The following is a 21,833-nucleotide window of genomic DNA, read 5'->3' as shown; positions in this document are numbered from 1 at the left end:
ACTTCTTCCAGCTCTTCCGGGGGAATCCCGAGGCATTCCCAGGCCAGCAGAGAGAGAGACTCCCCCTGGGTCACCTCCCCAGGATTATAGTCATAGTTATGAAACTTTTAATGGCTATAATCAAAGGCCAGAAATCTGAAAAACAAAATATCCCGGGGAGGAGAAGTCATGATTTTGAGCAGGGAATAAGGTTTCATTGTGAAAAAAAGTATATGTCGGCAAACTGAGAATAGAATGATCAGCATTCTGATTCAAAACGTGAAAATTCAGGTCAGGCATCCAACAGTCACACGTCTGTTATTTTATTATACAGGCATTCTAATATTCTTCTGTATCTTTCATTTCTGACTTACTTTAATGTTTTTTAATCAGCTGGTCTTTAACTACACTCAACAAAAATATAAACGCAACACTTTTGTTTTTGCTCCCATGTTTCATGAGATGGACTTGAAGATCTAAACTTCATTCCAGATACACAATATTACCATTCCTCTCAAACATTGTTCACAAATCTGTCTAAATGTGTGATAGTGAGCACTTCTGCTTTGCTGAGATAATCCATCCCACCTCACAGGTGTGCCACATCAAGATGCTGATCTGACATCATGATTAGTGCACAGGTGTACCTCAAACTGCCCACAATAAAAGGCCACCCTGAAATGTGCAGTTTTGTCTCACAGCAAAATGCCACAGATGCCACAAGCATTGAGGGAGCGTGCAATTGGCATGCTGACAGCAGGAATGTCAACCAGATCTGTTGCTCGTGCATTGAATGTTCATTTCTCCACCATAAGCCGTCTCCAAAGGCGTTTCAGAGAATATGGCAGTACATCCAACCGGCCTCACAACCGCAGACCACGAGTAACCACACCAGCCCAGGACCTCCACATCCAGCAGGTTCACCTCCGAGATCGTCTGAGACCAGCCACTCAGACAGCTGCTGAAACAATTGGTTTGCATAACCAAACAATTTCTGCACAAACTGTCAGAAACCGTCTCAGGGAAGCTCAACTGCATGCTCGTCGTCCTCATCGGGGTCTTAACCTGACTCCAGATCGTCGCCGTAACAGACTTGAGTGGGCAAATGCTCACATTCGATGGCGTCTAGCACGTTGGAGAGGTGTTCTCTTCACGGATGAATCTCGGTTTACATTGTTCAGGGCAGATGGCAGACAGCGTGTGTGGCGTTGTGTGGGTGAGCGCTTTGCTGATGTCAATGTTGTGGATCGAGTGGCCCATGGTGGTGGTGGGGTCATGGTATGGGCAGGCATCTGTTATGGACGAAGAACACAGGTGCATTTTATTGATGGCATTTTGAATGCACAGAGATACCGTGATGAGATCCTGAGGCCCATTGTTGTGCCATACATCCATGAACATCACCTCATGTTTCAGCAAGATAATGCACGGCCCCATGTTGCAAGGATCTGTACACAATTCTTGGAAGCTGAAAATGTCCCAGTTCTTGCATGGCCAGCATACTCACCGGACATGTCACCCATTGAACATGTTTGGGATGTGCTTGACCGGCGTATACGACAGCGTGCACCAGTTCCCACTAATATCCAGCAACTTCGCACAGCCATTGAAGAGGAGTGGACCAACATTCCACAGGCCACAATAGACAATCTGATAAACTCTATGCGAAGAAGATGTATTGCACTGCATGAGGCAAATGGTGGTCACACCAGATACTGACTGGTTCTGAGTCCCCAGACCGCCAATAAAGCAGAAACAAAATGCACATTTCAGGGTGGCCTTTTATTGTGGGCAGTTTGAGGTACACCTGTGCACTAATCATGATGTCAGATCAGCATCTTGATGTGGCACACCTGTGAGGTGGGATGGATTATCTCAGCAAAGCAGAAGTGCTCACTATCACACATTTAGACAGATTTGTGAACAATGTTTGAGAGGAATGGTAATATTGTGTATCTGGAATGAAGTTTAGATCTTCAAGTCCATCTCATGAAACATGGGAGCAAAAACAAAAGTGTTGCGTTTATATTTTTGTTGAGTGTAGTTGGTGCTCAGTCTGTGAGCTCAAACATACACTGGAGATACTCTGTTCTCTGTGAACAGCTACACTGTGCTTTGCCTCCTTTTGGCCTGTAGGGGGCAGACTAAAAATGGCTCTTCCATCATTACATGAGCAGCCTGTAGAGCAAAAAAAATTGGCATCTTAACTGTAAATATCCTTAATTCTAATATTTTGTGTATATATATATATATATAATCATCTTTATAATTTATTCCTTTTAAAATAACCCAGTTGTTTATGTTGCGTTCAGCATCAGTGTCCAAACTTGTTCATGGTACTTTTATGGGTTAACAGTGATGATATGAAATGAATATATATATTTTACAGAAACACTTCTTTTCTTGACAAATATGTTTTTTGTGCACGTTCTTTTCTGTGAAACTTTGGTTGTACATTATTAATATGACGGACGGACAGACATGGCACCGAGTCAGGTTTCCTGCAGCTGTGTCACCACTTCTTCATTCATGTTTACGTCTGTGATGATCCTCCAAACGACTCAGTGCTGCTCCAGAGGCTGAGAAACCTTTCTGTTCTCACCCCGCCGTCCTCTTCATAAAGGATGATGCCACAGTGACCTGCTGTCTGCTGCCCTCCTCCTCTGTTCCTGCTGCCTCATTGGATGTTAATAAGCAAGAAGAAGTGCATGCGAACATTCATATACGCAGCCTTTTCTGTAAGGGGGGGGGGTTCTCTGGGTCCTCCTTTCTGGCTATGCAGATATTTTTACATGGGTGATATTCCTAAATATAAATATAAATATATATATATATAATCTTTTCTACTGTACTCAATGGGAATTTTCACACAAATAACTCTGTTAAGTCCTACTGAATATTGCTCAAATTTGAATAAAATTTGTATATTGCTCAACATATTTGCTCTTGCTCCATCTTAACAGAAGTAGTTGGTGCTCTGAGTCCCAGTAAACCTGCGACGTAGGTGATAATTCATGTTTTAGTTTCTATTTCGGTCAAAAGAATAAAACTCAGCAAGGGTGTGAAGGTTTAGGCGATGTTTCCCACACATGGCTGCAGCATCATTTAACCCCGCATACAGTCAAGAGACTGAATGTAATGTAATGTAAGGAAATAGAAACACAGCGAAAAACAGTTTGAGAAGAGATCAAATACATGAAGAAGAATTTGTTTTATTTGAGATACTTTGTAAAAAAATAGAACCAAATAAAGACAGAAGTTAGACACACTAGAAAAAAACACCATTACAATTAGGACTGACCCAATTAAAATAAGATCAGGAAGTAAAGTGAAACTAACACTAATGAGTCTGTTGAGTGTCTTCTTCCGTGATGCCAGTAAACGCTGAGTAACTCTGGAGTTTCCAGTTTACACGATGTGAGTAAAAACACAAAGCAGGATCCTCGTTAATACATAACAGCCTCTATCAAGAAGGGAGGGCCACACACACACACACAGACACACACACACACACACACACACCAAAAATTAATCCGGATGGAAAAACACTGTCTGACATTTTATTGACCCTGCTCCAACCTGTCCATCTGATTTAAAGCAGGAAGCTGGTTTTACTTTTCAAAATAAGAGCAGATGTATTCACAGATGAGGGGCACAGTGTGGGCAGCCATGCTGTCAGCTGCGGTGAATCTTATTTTTAATTATGTGTGTGTGTGTGTGTGTGTGTGTGTGTGTGGCTTTGTGAGGCCTCATTATGGAGGGTGTTGGTTTTTTTACATGTAATGGAGCCACTATTGATTATATCGAATGTTTGTTTTCTGTTATTAATAGTATTAGTAGTATACAGATATGTGATCATTCATTGTAACTGATGGAACACACACACACACACACACACACACACACACACACACACAATGATGCGCACCTTCACGTCACGTGCAGTGGGGCGCTCACGTAAAATCAGAAAGTCCCGGAAGAGTCTCCAGCACTCCAATGCAGCGTGAGCGCGAGGCGCAGGTGAGCTAGCTCGCGCTCTTTACCTGTAAACAAAAGAGGTGGACGCGGTGTGTGTGGGGGGGGCGAGAACCGACACCCCGACCCCCAGGAGCAGCGGGACTCCGGAGCGGGTAAAGCAACTTACTGTCGGTGTGTTTGTTTGTTTGTGTTCTCCGAGTGTGTGTTGTGAGATTTAAAGAGCTGTCGGTGCCTCCTCAGCTGCTCCTGGCAACACGGAGCTCCCTCAGGGCTGCACCTTCCTCTAATTATTTGGAGAGAGTGAAAGTTGAAATGCCTCAGTGTGTGTCTGTGTGTCTGTGTGTGTGTGAGTGTGTCTCTGTGTGTGTGTGTGTGTGTGTCTCTGTGTGTGAGTGTGTGTGTGTGTTTCTGTGTGTGTGTGTCTCTGTGTCTGTCTGTTTGTGTGTGTGTGTCTCTGTGTGTCTCTATCTCTGTGTCTCTGTGTGTGTGTGCCTCTGTTTTCCTTCCTGTCTTTCTGTCCCTGCCAGCCTGCAGATCAGTGTTTGATCCAACATCCTGATAACTCAGGGCGCTGCCAGCAGCTTACACGTGTAATAAGGCGGGTCAATCCACTGTAATCCACTTCAGTCCAGTCCAGAGCTGCGAGGAAAACCAGGTCAACTCACCTTTAAAGCCCGGTAGTTTCTGTCTGATCCTGTCCACTGAATTCCTGCTGAAACCCATCTCTTTCTCTGAATTGCTTAACAAAAGTCAGATGGTGAGGATGACTCTGACTGTGTGTGTGTGTGTGTATCACTGTCACAGGACTATATTTACCGTAGCACACGCTTTAAAGTGTATAAATACAGCAGGCTTCTTGAGAATTGGACAAAAGAGGAGTTATTTTTAGTTGTGTCACATTGGTCTGCACCGTTTTTTTTCTTCCTCTGTAGCACGATAAAAGACTTTTACCCAGATTTGGCATGAATACAGATTATTTCAGAGCAAAGGTAGCTCTGCCAACACAGCAGAGGGCTTCTTTTTCACCTTATCTGAGCCCTTTGAAGTTGAAGCCAAACAGAAAGAAGAGAAGCACGGAGGAGTTTTGGCCTCTTGTCATGTTTGTTTCCCTGTCGTTTCAGCTATTATCACGGGTTAAAAAAACAATATACCAGGAACACTGGAGGTAATAGTGAGTGTGCGGTGCAGCTACACGCAGGCAGAGTCGTGCACACACATGCTGCTGTGGTCCATGAATGTAATTATAGCCTGCGGTGTCCCAGGTGGAGGGCAGAAGCTGCAGAATGTGCAGCAGAGCGGGGCGTTTGTCTCGGGGTAAACGTTACAGCAGAAACTGAGACATGACAGGAAACGACAGCCACAGCTGATACACTGCGCAGCTACTGTAGTGTGTGTGTGTGTGTGTCTGCCATGATGCCACAAGAAGAGTGTCGAAATGCGGCAAATGGGTGCCACAGTGATGCTGCTTTAAACCGTGTGTGAGGAGGATGTTGACTCTACACACGGCTTCAAAGTGTCTCAAAGATTTGGATTTGTGTCTACTTAAGCAAATATTTACAGCAACATCTGAGAGCCTAATGCTCACTGATGAGGTTTTACTGGAGTTTTATGAACTGTGGCCCTCAGAGGGATATATATCTGAGGTGTGGAGCTGCCTCTCTGCACACTCTGTAGTTTCACTCTGCACAAACCTTATCGCACTGATCATAACCGTCAATCTGAAACAATGCCGGTGTCGTTCACAGGCACGCCTACAACACTGCTCCACTCCAACTCAAATCTACAGATATCAGATGAAATCTTTAAATCAGAAAAAGAACTAGCATGGCCTAAAACTCCTGTCGCCGTCAGTCCTTATCTGGACTAACCAATCAGCATCCATTAGCAAAATGCTTGAATGATATGTGCAAAATTATCTCACCCATAAGAACGAGTCGGTTCTGATATATAATCAATACATTATTAGCGTTAAATGAGTTTTAGCTCTAAGCTTAAAGCACATCATCAATAATTTTCCTCATCCATTCACGGTCCAGCTGTCGTCTGAACACACAGAGAAACTCAGCGTACGAACAGTGTAGCATGACTGCTGTGTGGAGATTCCCCACAGGAGTGTAATCAAACTTTTACAGGTGATTCATCAGTTTCTTTTGAGGTTGTGTCATATTGATATGACGCAGCGAGTTATCAGTGAACGTGAGATTTTTTTTTGATCTTAGGTTTTAGCACAGACCTTTGGTCTAAGATGATACTGAGCTCATATTCTCATTGTGTGTTTGAGCCACATATTTCCATTGAGCTGTGTGTCTGCCGAAACTAATGAAGCGGCCTGAGGCGGTGTGTGAAAATGACACATCATCTGTGGGCGGAGAGGAAAAAGAAACGACAGAAAGAGCCACAAAACCACAAGGAGGAAGTCAGTAGTGACTCAGCCAACCAGGTGACAGCTAGTCCACAGTGTTTACATGTATGCACTGTAATTAGGAGGCCATGTGGAGGGGAGTTCCCGTGGAGATGGCAGACAGGACCACCTCTATAAATGTTAACAACAAAGACAACAAGTACTCTGTAACCCTCCCTTTGAGGGTTTACAGTAAACCTGTACCAGCAGCTCACTTAATTCCAGGTAGAAGGAGCTGAAGCTGTGATATAACCTCCGCTCTCCACCAGAGTGACCGGACCGGACCTTCTACTCGATCATGGCGAGCCAGGATCCCGTCAACCCTTCGCACGATACGTTCGACCACTTCATCCAGGCTCAGACCTGTAAGGATGTGAAGCATCACTTTGCAGAGCTGTGCCGGCAGCTGGACATCGATCCCAAAGAATTCAGGAGCTTCTACAGCAAGTTAAAGGAGAGACTGAACTACTGGAAGGCCAAAGCTTTGTGGACCAAGCTGGACAAAAGAGCTTCTCACGCAGATTATCAGCAAGGAAAGGCCTGCAGCAAAAACAAGGTGAGCAGGGAGTCTGCTGTAACTGTGAGTCTTTTCAAACATTTGTGACGACTTTGTCCCCTGGATGGTTGATTTTTTTTGCTAAATTATTTTACATCTTTCATTCTCAAATCTCTCCTGTTTATTCATTAATTATTGGTGTTGAGGAAACTGAAACGGAAACACCTCCAGACGTGCCTGGGCCACCTCCTACCAGCAGTATGATGACATTTTTTTTGTGGCACGTGCGGGATAATGAATTAAATAATAAGGATAATAATCTGATCATTAAAATTATGTTCCAGTAAATGAGCGTGTTTATGTGCATGTGAGTAACCTGGGTAACCATGGAAACGCCTCCTTCAGGTTTCTGCTTGTTTTCTATTGCAAAACAACCAGCTGTTGACAGATGTTCACCTGGATTCTGTTCCATGAAAAATACCAGCAATCCAGGTTGAGACATGCAAACTGGATACTGATGTGCATGTAAACACAGTCGATGCTCGAGCTTCGGTTTAAATGGAGAGAAACTCCAGTCGGATTAAATGTAGTTGTGAAGGTCGTCCCTGTCATGCAGCACATGTGTTTAGATTGGAATAAAGCGGGAATGGTCATGTGGTTCTGCACAGGTCTCCTCATGCCAGCTTCTGTTCTCCTCTCTCGTAGTGTCTGGTGTTGGGTGCCGGACCATGTGGGCTGAGAACGGCCATCGAGCTGTCCCTGCTGGGGGCTCAGGTGGTGGTGTTGGAGAAGAGAGAGTCCTTTTCCAGGAACAATGTTCTCCACCTGTGGCCCTTCACCATCTGCGACCTCCGCGGGCTAGGAGCCAAGAAGTTCTACGGCAAATTCTGCTGCGGCTCCCTGGATCACATCAGTGAGTATCTGAGACGACTGTTTTACACAGAGAACACAACACAATGCAGCTGAGAAGACCTTTGAAGGCGTTTGATTATGGTCGTTTCTATGTCTGTATGAGTCTGGAAAAAGAAAGGAGGCTTTGGGGAAAACACTGTTTGCACCATTTGTTTTTTAAAAATATAGAAATGTACAAATCAGAGGTGATTGGGCACGTAGGGGCTGCTTGCCTGTGCACAAGTGTCCCCCTGGTCGTTGCATGGTTGCATGCACATGGATGAGTCAGCTGCACACGAGTGACTTGCATGCAGAGATGGGTTTCGAAACACCAAGGTTATTGTTGTAGGACGTCTCATATGTTCTGCAAAATCTCATAAAGCTCACAAGCTGTGTTCATTCAGGATCTGTACGATGTGTCCTCCCTGTTGTGTAAAAAATACGATGAACCATTACTGATGATGCTGATGTTTAACTGCTGTATGCACTCATGATGACATGATCATAAGCAGCAGCTTATATAACACAACAAGCACTTCGGTGAGGAGTGCTTTTTTAAAAAAAACTTAAAATAATGATGACGGATTAATGAAATAGGAAAATAATCTTTACTTGTAGCCCTTCCTCCATTTGCATGTGTGGTATTTAATCTCTCACACACAGATATTGCCATTAAAATATGCGTGTGTGTGTGTCCTTAGGCATCCGTCAGCTGCAGCTGGTGCTATTGAAAGTGTCACTTCTCCTCGGGGTGGAGGTGCACACCGGAGTGGAGTTCCAGGGCCTGATGGAGCCCTCGGGAGAAAATGGTACTCACAACCAGCAGCAGCAGCAGCCGCGCTGTCAGACGTGTTGTTATTATTTTTGTTTATGCGTGTGTATCTGTGTGAAATGTAAAAGCTGGACGCCTGTCCTGCAGGTTGGACGGCCAAACTGCAGCCTCGCTCTCACCCCGCTGCTGCCTTCCAGTTTGACGTCTTCATCTCTGCTGGAGGAGGCAGGTTTGTCCCCGATGGTGAGACAAACACTCGTACATACTTGAATCGTCCGTTCCTGCTGTTGCAATATGGAGCTGCGAACTTGTTTTGCAAGGTGTTGCTGTTGCAAACGGCCCTCAGCTTCTTTTTCAAGTGAATTGTCACCAGCGCCGCTTAGTTCCCTCTTTTTCTTTTTCTTTCCCAAACTCTCAGGCTTTAAGCACAAGGAGCTGAGAGGGAAACTGGCCATCGGCATCACGGCCAACTTCATCAACAGAAACACAGCTGCTGAGGCCCACGTGGCGGAGATCAGCGGCGTCGCCCGCATCTATAACCAGAAGTTCTTTCAGGATCTGCTCACTGAGACGGGTAAGGATCCACAGCTCAGCTGGATGGAAGACTGACGACTGTGTGTTAGTGTAATGTTTAAAAAATTTAAACAAGAAAAAAAGGATGCAGCAGATTTCCTTCCCCAGCTTGCACTGTGAGTGAGAACATGAATTATAAAGGAGACTCAGTGGCCTGTGACATTTCTAATAACAACATGAGTACTTTTATTCAGAACGCAGCCCTGAAGGCACAAAATGAACTTCACACTGTCGGGCGTCAGAAGTGTGAGCAGCACCGCCGCTCATCTGTGTTCCAATTTCTTTCTAATTTCCTGTGACACATTATGAAACACACACCCTTTCCTCCCCCACCCGTATCGCTGTGAAACTTTACAGTGACCTTTGTAATTGTGTTTACCCAGATCACAGCGGCTTTCTAATCTACTCCAGTCCAGGATGAGCTCCCATCTTAAAACCAGTTAAACCAAGCTAAGGAAAACATGCTGGAGGCTCACTGTCTGCCTCTCCTCTCTCTTTTTTTGTTTTCCTTTCCAGGTATTGATTTAGAGAATATTGTTTACTACAAAGACGACACCCACTACTTTGTCATGACTGCCAAGAAGAAGAGCTTGCTGAAGAAGGGGGTCATTAAACAGGTGAGAACAACACATCCATTACAAGAGGATGAGCTGCCAACACTGGCCAGCAAAGAAACAGGCTTGCAGCAGGTGCATGAGAAACAAGCTGCCAGTCGTCCCCTCTGTCTCTGTTAAAACCAAGTGAAGACCTGTCACACTGTGCCCTGCTCTGTGCCCTGCAGGACTACGCTGATGCAGAACAGCTGCTGGCTCCTGCAAACGTGGACCACCAGGCTCTGTGCCGCTACGCCCACGACGCCGCCTTCTTCTCCACAGGAGCAAAACTGCCCGACCTCCAGTTTGCTCAGAATCACGCCGGACAGCCGGACGTGGCCATGTTCGACTTCACCTGCATGCACCGGGCTGAGAACGCCTCGCTGGTCCGGGAGAGGAGGGGAAAGAAGCTGTTGGTGGCGCTTGTTGGAGACTGCCTGGTGGAGGTACGGGGGCGGAATGTGGTCATTGTCCCTCACTTTGTGGTCTGTGGTTAAATCAAGTGGTGAGGGACAAACTTCACACATCATCTTCCACCTGATCTTAGACTACAGAAGCTGAGAGAGCTCCGGAAACACATGGAACAAAACGTTTCATTTGATTCTGATGCTCTCACTAACAATTTAAAGCCTTTAAATCTGAATCTGCAAACGCCTCATGAACCTGCTGAGACTAGAATTCTCCTCTGATTGTCTGAGGGGGTAAATCAGGGGATAAAACTCCTGCAGCCTGAACCAACCTTCATCTCAAAGCAGCTTTCAGAGCCACTAGCATGTCTGTAGACTTTCACTTGAGATCATGTCTGTTTAATTTTTAATTTTACTGAACTCTACTTTCCAAAAAAATAAATAAACAAGCCAGGCATCCATTTCTTCTGACATCTCCAGAGACTGACTGCTGCTCCTGCTTACTGCTGATGTGTCGCAGTGACTCCTTGTGCTCTCCTCTCCGCAGCCTTTCTGGCCCCTGGGTACTGGCATTGCCCGCGGCTTCCTGGCTGCCTTCGACACAGCGTGGATGGTGAGGAGCTGGGGGATGGGGGTCCCACATCTAAAGGTGCTGGCTGAGCGGTGAGTACATTTCACACATTTCATATTTATTCTGATGAGGTGTCTCATTTCCTGCCTGATTCATTCCCACCTGTGCAGACTGTTTATTAAGAGGCTGGTTCAGTTAAAACTGCAGCTCCTACACCAAGCAGAACATCTTATTGTTTAGGAGCTAGAGCTCATCGGCATGCTCGGAGATATATGCATCCGGAGATATAATTAGCGTGATGGATGGATGTTGTGATTATGCAAAAAAAATGAATAAATTTGTGAATAATATTGATAAATAAATAATGAATAATATTGATTGATCTTATTTTATTGTTCTCCGAACTGTGCAGAGAAAGCATCTACCAGCTCCTGTCCCAGACCACACCAGAAAACACCAGCAAGAACTATGCTGGTTACAGCATCAACCCCAAAACACGGTACCAGAGCGTCAACGTCTCCTCCATCCAGCCCAACCAGGTCAGCGCCCTTATCCTTTATTTTCCCAGCAGAGACTTAAATCAGAAGCCTTGTAATCGTCATGAAGGTTATTCAGCAGCGCAGATAACAGCCGTGCAGGCGCTACTTCCTGACAGGTTTCACTGCTGTACCTGAATACTTCCAAGGTCCTTATAATTAGTTAGATTGCCGTTGCTAGGCAATCAAGTTGTTCTTCACCCTCTTTCTTCGTCTTTTTTATTCTTCCGTACCTTTTTTTGCCACAGCGTATCTCCAGCATACATCGATTTCAGCCATTCAACTATCAAAATGTTCATCTCACAGAGGACATTCCAGATCAGCTTCAAGTTTTTTTTCAAAAAATTATAGTTTTTTAAATATTAAGCAATTTCGGCGTCATTTTTAACATGGTTAAATGACCCTCGTTTTCAACGAGGGTCATCTGCCAAATGTATCTCCTCCTACATATTTCAAGCTACAGACTCCATTTAGTCCTAAAACGCTCATCAGATGCTGCTCTATCAAAGTTGTATTCAGAATTTTTTTATTCCGAATCGTTTCCGCATGTCAGGCTCTCAAAGTTGGAGTGGGGTTTGAGGTCTCCTCTGCTGTTACCATGGTGACAGGCTGACACACAGAGGCATACAAAGCTCTGAACTGCTCTGATTCTCCAGCAGTTCAGAGCAATCCTTCACATCAGCATTCAAAGCAACGATTCAGCTGCAGCAATCAAACCTGCATTTTCTTCAGGAAATGCCCTTTTCTAGTCTTTTTTCTTATCATCATGCCCATAGTGTGAGTTCTCTCTACTTGTAGCCTTGATTTTGCTGTTTACATGGAGGTGCAGGTCTTTATATAACAGTGAACAATGAGCCACAGTGAGTGACCAATGCACAGAAGGTGCTTGTTGTGTGAGTGATTCTACTCTAGTCTGATAATTAACAGCCTTTAATAGCTTACAGTAAACAACATCCAGTAACACTAATCTCTCAACTCAGGTGCAGCACCTGTACGACGCTGATAAATCTCATCCATCCAGTAAGAAGCAGAAGGACCGGCCTCCCATGCGTCAAGGTCTGTGGCCCTCTGTCTCCTCTGTGGACGGTCCGCTTCTGTCACCTCCTTCATAATCCACCTTGTAGAGCTGTCTGATTAATATGTCTGTGTTTCTGTCTCAGATTCCATCAGCGGTTTTGAAGAGTTGTTGAAATGGTGTCAGAAACACACCGTGGGGTGCAAGAATGTGAAAGTGAACGACTTCACCCAGTCCTGGAGGTCTGGGCTGGCTTTGTGTGCTCTGATCCACCACTTCAGACCGCACCTCATGTGAGTCCTTTTCCTTGGTTTCTATCTGACATCATGTGGTTCACAAACCTCAGAGAATATGTTCATGTTGTAGTATGTACTCCACAGGGACTGATGAAGTTTCTTCTTACTAGTTTCCATTTGTAGGCACAATGTCACTGCCTCGGCTTTTATCTTGCTATCACAGCTATGCTAATTGTGATGTTTGCACCCAGCTACACTCTGGTAGTGGTGTGCACAGAGATTTATTGTTGCCTCTCATCTCTCTCTGTTATCACAGTGAATGACAGAAGAATGTATGTGATATTTCAAAGCTAAAATTGGGACTTTTGACCATCTTTAGAGCAGAGAGAGCTTGTTTTAATTGCCTGTTAGGCTCAAAGCTGCCTTGTAGCCCTACAAATGTATGTTCATCTTCATCCAGAAGGAACTCTCTCTGCTGTAGCAGCCTCCTCTTCCTCCTTATAGCAGTATCTTGATTCCTCTTTGTACACAAAATCCATCATTAAAGTATGGAGTCCGATGAAAGGTTTTACATCAGATGAGCAGATTTTTAGAGGGAGCACAAGTGACCCCAATGGCAGGCACATTGGTGCCCTCGTGCAGTGGTTTGATAGTGTTTATTTGAATGTCAAGTCAAGTCAGCTTTATTGTCAACTCTGCTATAGTGCTGAACATACAGAGAATCGAAATTGCGTTACTCTTCACTCCGCAACATATAACATGTAACTAAAAACTAAAGATAAATATAAAGTGTAAAAAAATGTACCTACAATGAGGCACACACAAAATACAAGGCACATAATGAAGGCACAATGCAGTAAGAGTGCAAAAGATGTATAGTGCAAGTCAGTGCAGTTGGCATAATGTAAACAGGAATGGTTTAACTTATAACAGCTTATTGAGACTGGTATGAGAGTGCAAAAGATGCAATGGTGCAAGTCAGTGCAGTTGGCATAATGTAACAGTCCAGGAATAGTTTAAGTTATAGCAGCTTATATGAGACTGGTGTGACATGACAGGGTAAAAAGTGACTGGTGCATAGAGTTCCTTTGGTAAAGTGGCTGGTACAAAGAGTTCCTATCTTGGGTGGTGGTAGGGGTGAGGGGATGGTGGTAGGGGTAGGGGGTGGGGGGTGGTGTCAGGGAAGGGGGAGAAAGTGGTATGTGTGGAATGTAATGCACACATTTTACTGTAAAATCCCTCACTCATCATCTTCATCCTTCCTCAGTGACATGTCCTCCCTGGATCCATCTAATATTGTTCACAACAACCAAATGGCCTTCAGCATCCTGGAGAAGGAGCTGGGCATCCCTCCTGTCATGTCCCCCAGCGACCTGGCCAACAGCGGTCAGATTGACAGGTTGTCCATGGTCCTCTACCTCACCCAGATCCAGAAGGCTTTCACTGCACCTGCAAAAGGTAAAGGTTTGGCTTAAAATGAATGAGGCCGTATGTAAATGTGTTTTTATTAAGTGTTGTTTGTGGTGCTGTTTGATGAGGCTGATATATTCCTGAACATGGCCATTAGTGACAGCAGCACCAGTCTTGCATAACTTGGTTGCTAAGACACTGCACAGCATTAGCATCACCTTAAAAGGGTCAGGTGTCCTCCCACTGATATAAGCTCAGCGCTGCCAAGTGATCAAATCAGTGCTGTCTCTTTAAGAGCACATTACCCACAATTCATTGGGCTTAAGTGGCTAGTGCTCTGCTCAGAGCCAGCCTCTACTGGTTGTGCTGCTCTCCTGCACTGAGCCAGCAGCAGCAGCAGAGCAAGCAGTGACGGTGTGGAGCTGGCTTATCGGGGTCTGACCGGAGCAGAGGGTGGGGGGGGCTCTGCTATTTCTGCACAGAAGGAGGATATACTTCACGGCCATTTGCAGCAGAGGTATTTTTAACAGAGGGGGGTGGGGGGGGGGGGGTTGTGAGCGATGTGAATGTGAAGCGATCAGTGGCAGTGGATGAGCTGAAGTGGGTGTGCTCTCTGTGTCTGTGATGCCGTGGGATCCGCTGACTGATGTGCAGGCAGGAGGGAGCTGTCAGTCTCAGGTATCTGGATGATGAAAGGGCTGGAGCTGAAGAGTTGTTATATGGCTGAAACATATATTCTATACAGAAAATTCAAGTAAGAAGGCTAGTTTATGTTTCTGACAGAGAATTAGAAAGCTGTACAGTCAGGATATTTTAAGCTGCTTTACTGAAAAGCGGCAAGTAGGCCATCGGTAACATCCAGGTGTGTGCAGATTTACTGAATCTCTCTCTCTTTGACATCTCTCATCAGAACCTGCAGGCTTCCTGCCATCGTCCAAACCTCTGACGCTCTCCCAGACACAGTCAGCTGTCTTTTTCCTGAACAAGCTGAAGCACAACTCTCTGCAAAGACGCAAGGTACGCCCACAGTGGCTGGAGTTCACTGTTTACACAGCACACAGAGAAATGTCTGATTAAGGTATTTTCAAACACACAGAGTTGGAGTTCAGGGCAGGAAGTAGGGGTGGGAGGGGGGTCGTCCTCCAGCGGGTGACTCACATGTCTGCTTTGTCTTTGTGTGTCATGGTTACATGAGAAGCGGGGGTTCCTACATTTGTAGTCGATGTTTTCTTTGTAAAAAAAAAAAGCAGATCCTGTGATGTATTCTTTTATTTTCTCTGCAGGAAAAGCTGGCATCTGAGAAACGAGCCAAAGAACCGGAGACGACAATGGGAGATGAGGACAGTGTGAGTTTCACACTCAGCAGTACAAATCAGAAAATTGTGTTCCAGTGTTGCTTTGTTGGTGCTTACTCTGCCATGATTCTGTCAGACACCGGTGCCTCCTGCATCACCTGAACTCACCCTGCTGACGCCTGCTAGTCCTGCTCATGAGCCCGACGATGCCTTGTCAATGGCGAACAGCGAGGAGTGTTACTTCTGCCGCCAAAGGGTGTACGTGCTGGAGCGCATCAGCGCCGAGGGGAAGTTTTTCCACCGGAGCTGCTTCACCTGCCATCAGTGCGGCATCACGCTCAGACTCGGAGGATACACCTTTGACCAGAGCACAGGTGAGAGCGCCCATATATACACATACATATATATATATATTTATTTCTGTCTAGCAGCCTTTGTGTGCTAATGGAGCCGTCCTCCATGAAAGTGCTTTCAACAGCTATCACACCTGTGGTATGATGTGTTCTCTCCCAGCTTTCCTCCTACCACTTCTTTATTTGTCTGTATAATTAATTATTTGTGCTGAGGCCCTTTTTTTAATAGGCTCCCCATTCTGACTGTTATATATAATTTAAGTTTTTTTTCCCCCCTCTCGCACTTCAACACGCACACGTCTCTGACTTTTCAACTTGTTTTTATCTGCCATGTCCCCACAGGGAGATTCTTCTGTGAGCTGCACTCTGAAGAGCTGCTGCTGGTTAACGGGGATGAAACGCCTCGTAAGGTGGGTCACAGATGTAAAGCGCTCTGCCGCTCGCTGTTATCGTTACACAATCTGCTGGCACGTCATCCTTCTGTGGTGGCTCGGTTGCAGAATGTAGAATGTTTGTTTCAAAACATCCATCTGTGGAATCATGATTTATTTTAGAGGGAGAGTTTGGGGCTGCTTCTTTTTGGAGTCTTGTTCGAACGTGTTCGTGTGTGTTTACTTTCCAAATCAGGCTGACTCTCACTGAGTTTTCAAAATCTCCTACCCTACCTTTAAAGATACACTTCACAAGATGGACAGAATATTAGACGATACGTTGGTTCAGCATGTGTTCGGGTTTTAGTTCTGTGATGCTCGAAAGACAAAAACAGAGACGCAAAGATGCAGGAGCTAGCAAGCTTAGCTTAGCTTAGCTACCATCTGTTTAAACAGCAACACCTGATAATTACAAAAGCACTACAGACAAACGGCACAGTTCAGCCCTGGTCTTCTCTAAGCAGTTCACTGCTTAGCTTCTCTGGACTGGTGTTCTGCTGACCCCCTTCCAGGAAATACTCTGACTCTGGACCTCCCTGCTGTTTCTGTGTTTAGGATATCGAAGGAAGTCCCAAAGGCACAAAGGAGAACGGGCTCTCCAGTGATGATTATTCTCTATCAGACGAGGAGTATACTCCTGACTGTGCCCCCTCTGCTCAGACACCATCAAGCGAATCGGACCAGCATCTACCCGAATCCAAAGAAGACCCCCAGGAACCCCATACATCAAGCTCTCCCACAGATCCTTCACCTAACACCGACATAGCCGAACTCATAGATGAGAGACCCTGTCCCGTCCCGAAGCCTCGCCTGTCCCGGCAGACCACACCCAGCCCTCAGATGTCTCCCCCCGTAGCAAAGCCTCGTACACTCCACCTGTTTAACCCATCCACTCCAGAAAAACCTTCAACTCCAGCTGCTTTAAAAGAGGCCTCTACAGCAGGACCAGACTCACGCCCCAAACAAACACTGCGAAAGCTTCAATTAAGCGACGAGGAGAAAAACCAGCTGGTGAATCTTCAGAGCTTCAGCGCAGACTCGGACTCAGAGACCCCAGGTGGATCCTCCTCCTGCTCCTCTTCCTCTGCAAATGCAGGAGGTCCTCCTAAACCAGAGGGTCTGGATGGACAAGAAGAGGAGGGCTACTGGAGCGGGAGCACTGCCAGTAACTTTAGAGAGAAGAGGAATCGACGCTGCTTCAAGAGGAAAGAGCTGCCGGGTGGCCAGACCAGAGTACGATCCAAGTTTTCCCCCTGGAATCTCTCTTCCCCGCGGATCAGCAGAGACACCCGGCTCAGTGTCCTCATTAATCATCCAGGGAGAGTGGGTAAGCTGAAAACTTTTCTCCTCTTTGATCTGGGATGATGGTTGTAGGGAGATGCTCTTGCTGTTTGTGAAAGTTTAGAGTCAGTCTGGGTTCACGGTAACACTTCCTTCCTTCTACCACAGAAACCACATTCAGACACATTCACAGCGCCTCAGAGGAGGGCGCCGATGGAGATGATGACGATGACGATGACGACGACAACGACATGTTTGAACAAGATGACATCGACATATTTGATGAAAAAGTAAGAGGATGGAAGCGTGGGGATTATTTTAATTTTACATGATGCTGTGCTCATGTTCGTGTCTTTTTTCTTCTAGTTTCAAGCGGTGCCATTGGATCCCGCTGAGGCTCAGAAGCTGGAGCTGATGAAGATGAGGACACTGGAGCGACAAGCCAAGATGAGCGAATTACAGCGTCTGCGCAAAGCTCAGGTCGGCGTTAGAAAACTCATCCATATTTTATAGGCCGGCAGCTTCTCCGATGCATGAAACACGTACATTAATATTTATTGTTGTTAACGTTATCAACACATTCCACTTAAGAGTAGAAATGTAGTGTTTGTTCCTTGGTTGATTTGGATGGTTGCCATGGTAACAGGGAGACTGGTTGCACTCTGTCAGAAATGTGAAAAACAACTGTGTGCAGAGAAGCCAAAGTCAGTCCAAAACCTGGCCTTTTTCCATCAAGCCCTTGAGCCACCGCAGGCTGCGCGGGGCCAGAGCAGTCCTCCACACAACAGAAGGCCAGTGTGAGGCTCCAGCCTGTCGCCTGCAGCTAATCATGCAACGGCTCACTGTAGCTCCATTCACACGGACTGTTCGAGGCACCTTAAACCAACCAGAGTCACAAAACTGGGACACGCCACGTTATGCACCGACACTACATCATTTCAGGAACTCCAACATCACGCTGGTTTTGTTTGTTAATAACTAAAGGTGACAAAAACGGGGGCTTTTCAGAGATTGCTGCACCTGCAGAGGAGGAGATTTCACCTATGGTGCCTTGTTCTGTCCCAAACCCTCGCCTCACATCAGGCTGTCCACCTCCTTCTCCCCCGCTAGCAGAGCTCTCCGCTCCATAAAGTGTCTGTCTCTTAACAGTGCTACCATAGAGGATGCACAGTAGAGATCAAGAGGTGAAACCACATCATTTCTGTTCCACCCAAACACCCAGCCACTTCCACATTAAGCACACCCCTCCCTCAACATTGGTGTAGCTTGGTTGCTCCACTGGCTTCTGACCACAATGTTAGTTCCTCTTTTTTAGCCAACAATAACTAATTAAATACAAACATTTCTGAAAAAAGAAAAAAACTGTGTTGGAACACAAGTCGGCATGAAGAAAAACTGACCATCTCTGGGGGAAAGGACCCTATTAGAGGGTGCTGTTTAGTTTTTATTTGGGTCTCTGTTTCATCCACTAACATGGAGGAGGTGGGGTTTATGACCTTTACTGCAGCCAGCCACCAGGGGGCGATCCAGATGTTGTGGCCTCACTTTTGCGGAGATGATGTCATCTTATCCATCTATGTATAGAGTCAGTGTTCCACCCCAGAAACCCTTCATCTCTCACAGTGTCACAAGTTACTGTGGCAACGCCGTTACATGGATACTTTATTCATCCTGTGAGAAATTCAAGCATCCAGTAGCACATAGTCAGTTAATTATAATCAGTATTACGTAATGTGTGTAAGTGTACTTGTGTTTGTGGCTCACAGTCCATCCAGAGGAGACTGGAGGAGATCGAGGTGGACTTCAAGGACCTGGAGGAGAAAGGCAGGGGTCTGGAGCGAACTCTGCGAGGAGAGGCTGGTAAGAACCGCCTGTTTTTTTTAACATGCAACAAGTTTCATTTTATTTTTTCTGTTTAACACATGCACAAAAGTGTTGTTGTTTCATGCAGGAAGTGACTTTACTGTGAAATGATCAATTTCTAAGTCAGCTGAGTTCAGCTTCTAATGATGATGTATGTTAGCCTGAGGGTTCTGGTGCTCACATGGAAAATAAATCGTTGAACCTCAGATGTCCTCAGAAAAACGTCTTCTCTTACAGACAACAGCGGCTCCACCGATATGATCGAACAGTGGATCCAGCTCGTCCATGAGAAGAATGCTTTGGTCTCGGAGGAGTCTGACCTCATGGTGGCGTAAGTCTGCGTCCCTCATTCTTCATAATCAGCCTGTCCGGTCTCACCAGGAGCACAATACAGCTTCTGTGCTGAGTACCAGTGACATGGCAGACTGTTTGTTATCACCCCCTGGATCAGCAGCCAGTGTGCTTTGCTTGTTGTGTCCCCTCACATTGACCTACCCTAGAGGCGACGTGCTGCTGACTGGACTCAGCTGATGTTTGTTGTTGTCGCAGGTCTCGACAGCTGGAACTGGAAGACAAGCAGAGCACGTTGGAGCTGGAGCTCCGGAAGCTGTTAGAGCTGAAAGGTGAGTAATTGACTGGCACACAGAAACACTCGTAAACAAAGAGCGTTTATACAGTGCAGGGCTGCTCCGGCTCTCATTGTTCCATCAGTCAGATGCTGGATGGCTTGTAGCATTATTGCTTACATGTAAGCATGCTCTAACATTGTGTCCATCGCAGACAAGACTCCAGAGCAGCTGGCAGAGGAAGAGCGCCTCTTCTCACAGAGGATGGAGGTGGTGGAGATGAGGGACTCGTTGGTATCGTTTCTAGAAGAGAAGAGGCAGAAGGAGATAAGTGAAGAGCAAGAAGCTTTCTCCATCATGGAGGCCAAACGGCACTCCAAGGCAGGATCTCAGGTCCATTGGTAGAAAAGCTTTATCGTCCTCGACGTGAACCTGTGCGCTCGGTGCAGGCGAAGCTTTCACATCTACTGTGTGTGAGACCTGCTGCTGTCAGACTTGGAACTTAAATTTGCAAAGCCAAAGAGGATGTGGAAGGTGCACTCCAACCACAAGTGGTCCCTCAGAGAACGGGATTAAGTTGAGACTTGTTGGCCAGAACCTGAATGAATATCCGCCCCCCCTCCTAAAGGGAGACGTAAGCCCTGGAGGACTTTAATGATGTTGATGCATCCAGCCCAGCCTGCTGTGATGGAGCAGTCGTAGCAGCAGACCTTCATGTAAAAATGATCTGTAGCGTTTGCTGCTCTATTGAACATCCACCGCGCAGCAGATCATCATCGCCCAGCCTGGGACTTGGCCTGGTTTAGTGTCAGAAACGTGACAAAGCAGCATAAGATTACAGCGGTAGGAAACCTGCTGCCGTAGAGACGGACAGGGAGCGGGTGCTACTGTACACAAACACATGTCCTAATTCTATCTTTAGTCTTTGGTTACTGAATATAAACACAATTGAGCTTTAGAGGAATTTAAAATATTAGAAAAATTCTTTTTTTAAATCTATTTATGAATGTTGCTGAATTTTGTAGCACTTCCTGCTCTTCACTTTTCTCCTGGTCGCACGTTGGATCTCAGGGGTCGATCGCTCAGTCCTCGGAGTTACAGTGTTCACCGGTGGCCTTTGACAGCCGGCTGCTCTCTCTCTCCCTCTCTGTTTGGTGGTGAACACAGGGGACTTGGGGTGAATGAAAAACAGGCTGGTTCATTTATTAATAAATGCCATCATCGTCGTTAGTGAAAAGGAGCCTTATATATTCATTGTCCTGTTGCCAGTTTGTGCCACCTGGACAGCACTTCACAGTATATCAAATAAAGATCACGCACTTTGATGTCATTGCGTCTTTTTTTGGTGTGGTGGGTGTAACAAACTCAATGCTGCTTCACTGGGGTGTACGTGGTCTCTGACCGTGTTTGATGATGTAAAAGAAAATGAGATTTATCTGACCCAGACTCCTCTGCTCTTTCAGTTCTGTTGCTCATGCGTCCATCTGTTTCAGTGATAAAAGATCGACATGAGCTGGAGTGATGCTCTGTGTGTGCGGCAGTTTGTGGGCCGGCCTTCGCTTTGGGCCTTTGTTGCACTTGAAACTTTAACATTTATTGTTTTTTCAGGAGGTCATGAGAAGAAATCTGCTATATGTAAACCTCTCCTGGGTAAGTTTGTACACACAGGTAATTCACTGAATTACAGGCGTCACAGCTTATATCATCAGTTATTTATAATGACATTTCTGTTTATTTAGTGCCTCAGTCACCTCAGTTTATGTTGCCTAAAACTGGAGGTTATGACTATAACCATGGTTCTCTGATTAGTCTCACGATAGGAGAATGTCCCCCTGCATGATCAGGACAGAAGCTTTAATTCGTTTTTCATTTAAATTTAAACTACCCACAACATTCCGCTGGGAATGTTGTGGGATATTAATTAATGAGTAATATATACAGCAAGTCCCTCTACAATGAAGAAGAGGAAGAAGCGCTTTTGATGAGTGGGGAGCAGCTGGGAAACTGGACGCCCAAACAGTCAATTAACTGTTTTTATGCTTCTATCTTCCCCTGTGTGTGTGTGTGTGTATAAGAGCTTTTGCTGTGTTTATTGTATTTATCCTTTTAAAATGCTGCTACTACAACTCAATTTCCCCACGGGGATTAATAAAGTTAATCTAATCTAACCTGGAGATGAAGTTCTT

At 45.6% G+C, this 21,833-nt stretch overlaps 1 protein-coding gene across 4 annotated transcripts; it reads left to right on the top strand.

The window, feature by feature from the left end:
- Window positions 1-3,960: 3,960 nt before the first annotated feature.
- On the top strand, window positions 3,961-20,972 carry mical1 (microtubule associated monooxygenase, calponin and LIM domain containing 1). Of its 4 annotated transcripts, none has more exons than XM_028409071.1 (24): window positions 3,961-4,109; window positions 6,628-6,914; window positions 7,560-7,767; window positions 8,447-8,554; window positions 8,665-8,760; window positions 8,936-9,091; window positions 9,607-9,707; window positions 9,872-10,129; window positions 10,638-10,753; window positions 11,074-11,200; window positions 12,178-12,253; window positions 12,358-12,505; window positions 13,716-13,906; window positions 14,769-14,875; window positions 15,142-15,204; window positions 15,290-15,527; window positions 15,849-15,916; window positions 16,493-17,264; window positions 17,387-17,508; window positions 17,585-17,698; window positions 18,985-19,078; window positions 19,319-19,412; window positions 19,631-19,704; window positions 19,862-20,972. In XM_028409071.1, the coding sequence occupies exons 2-24, from the start codon at window positions 6,657-6,659 to the stop codon at window positions 20,050-20,052; spliced, it is 3,780 nt and encodes a 1,259-aa protein (XP_028264872.1). In that variant the 5' UTR covers window positions 3,961-4,109; window positions 6,628-6,656; the 3' UTR covers window positions 20,053-20,972. The 4 variants fall into 4 exon arrangements, with proteins under 4 accessions (XP_028264872.1, XP_028264870.1, XP_028264873.1 ...); XM_028409069.1 differs by having other exon boundaries at window positions 3,970-4,109; window positions 4,485-6,914; XM_028409072.1 differs by having other exon boundaries at window positions 3,971-4,109; window positions 6,584-6,914.
- Window positions 20,973-21,833: the final 861 nt, after the last annotated feature.

Source organism: Parambassis ranga, chromosome 7, assembly GCF_900634625.1.
Source record: "Parambassis ranga chromosome 7, fParRan2.1, whole genome shotgun sequence".
Classification (NCBI taxonomy): Eukaryota; Metazoa; Chordata; class Actinopteri; family Ambassidae; genus Parambassis; species Parambassis ranga.
Note: the sequence above shows the minus strand (reverse complement) of the source record. Positions and strands in the feature narration are given on the sequence as shown.

Coding starts and splice junctions, on each gene's coding strand:
- mical1 (XM_028409071.1), top strand. CDS start 6,657: ATGGCGAGCCAGGATCCCGTCAACCCTTCGCACGATACGTTCGACCAC. Junction 9,092..9,606: donor GGATCTGCTCACTGAGACGG/GTAAGGATCCAC, acceptor TTTCCTTTCCAG/GTATTGATTTAGAGAATATT. Junction 12,254..12,357: donor CCGGCCTCCCATGCGTCAAG/GTCTGTGGCCCT, acceptor TTTCTGTCTCAG/ATTCCATCAGCGGTTTTGAA.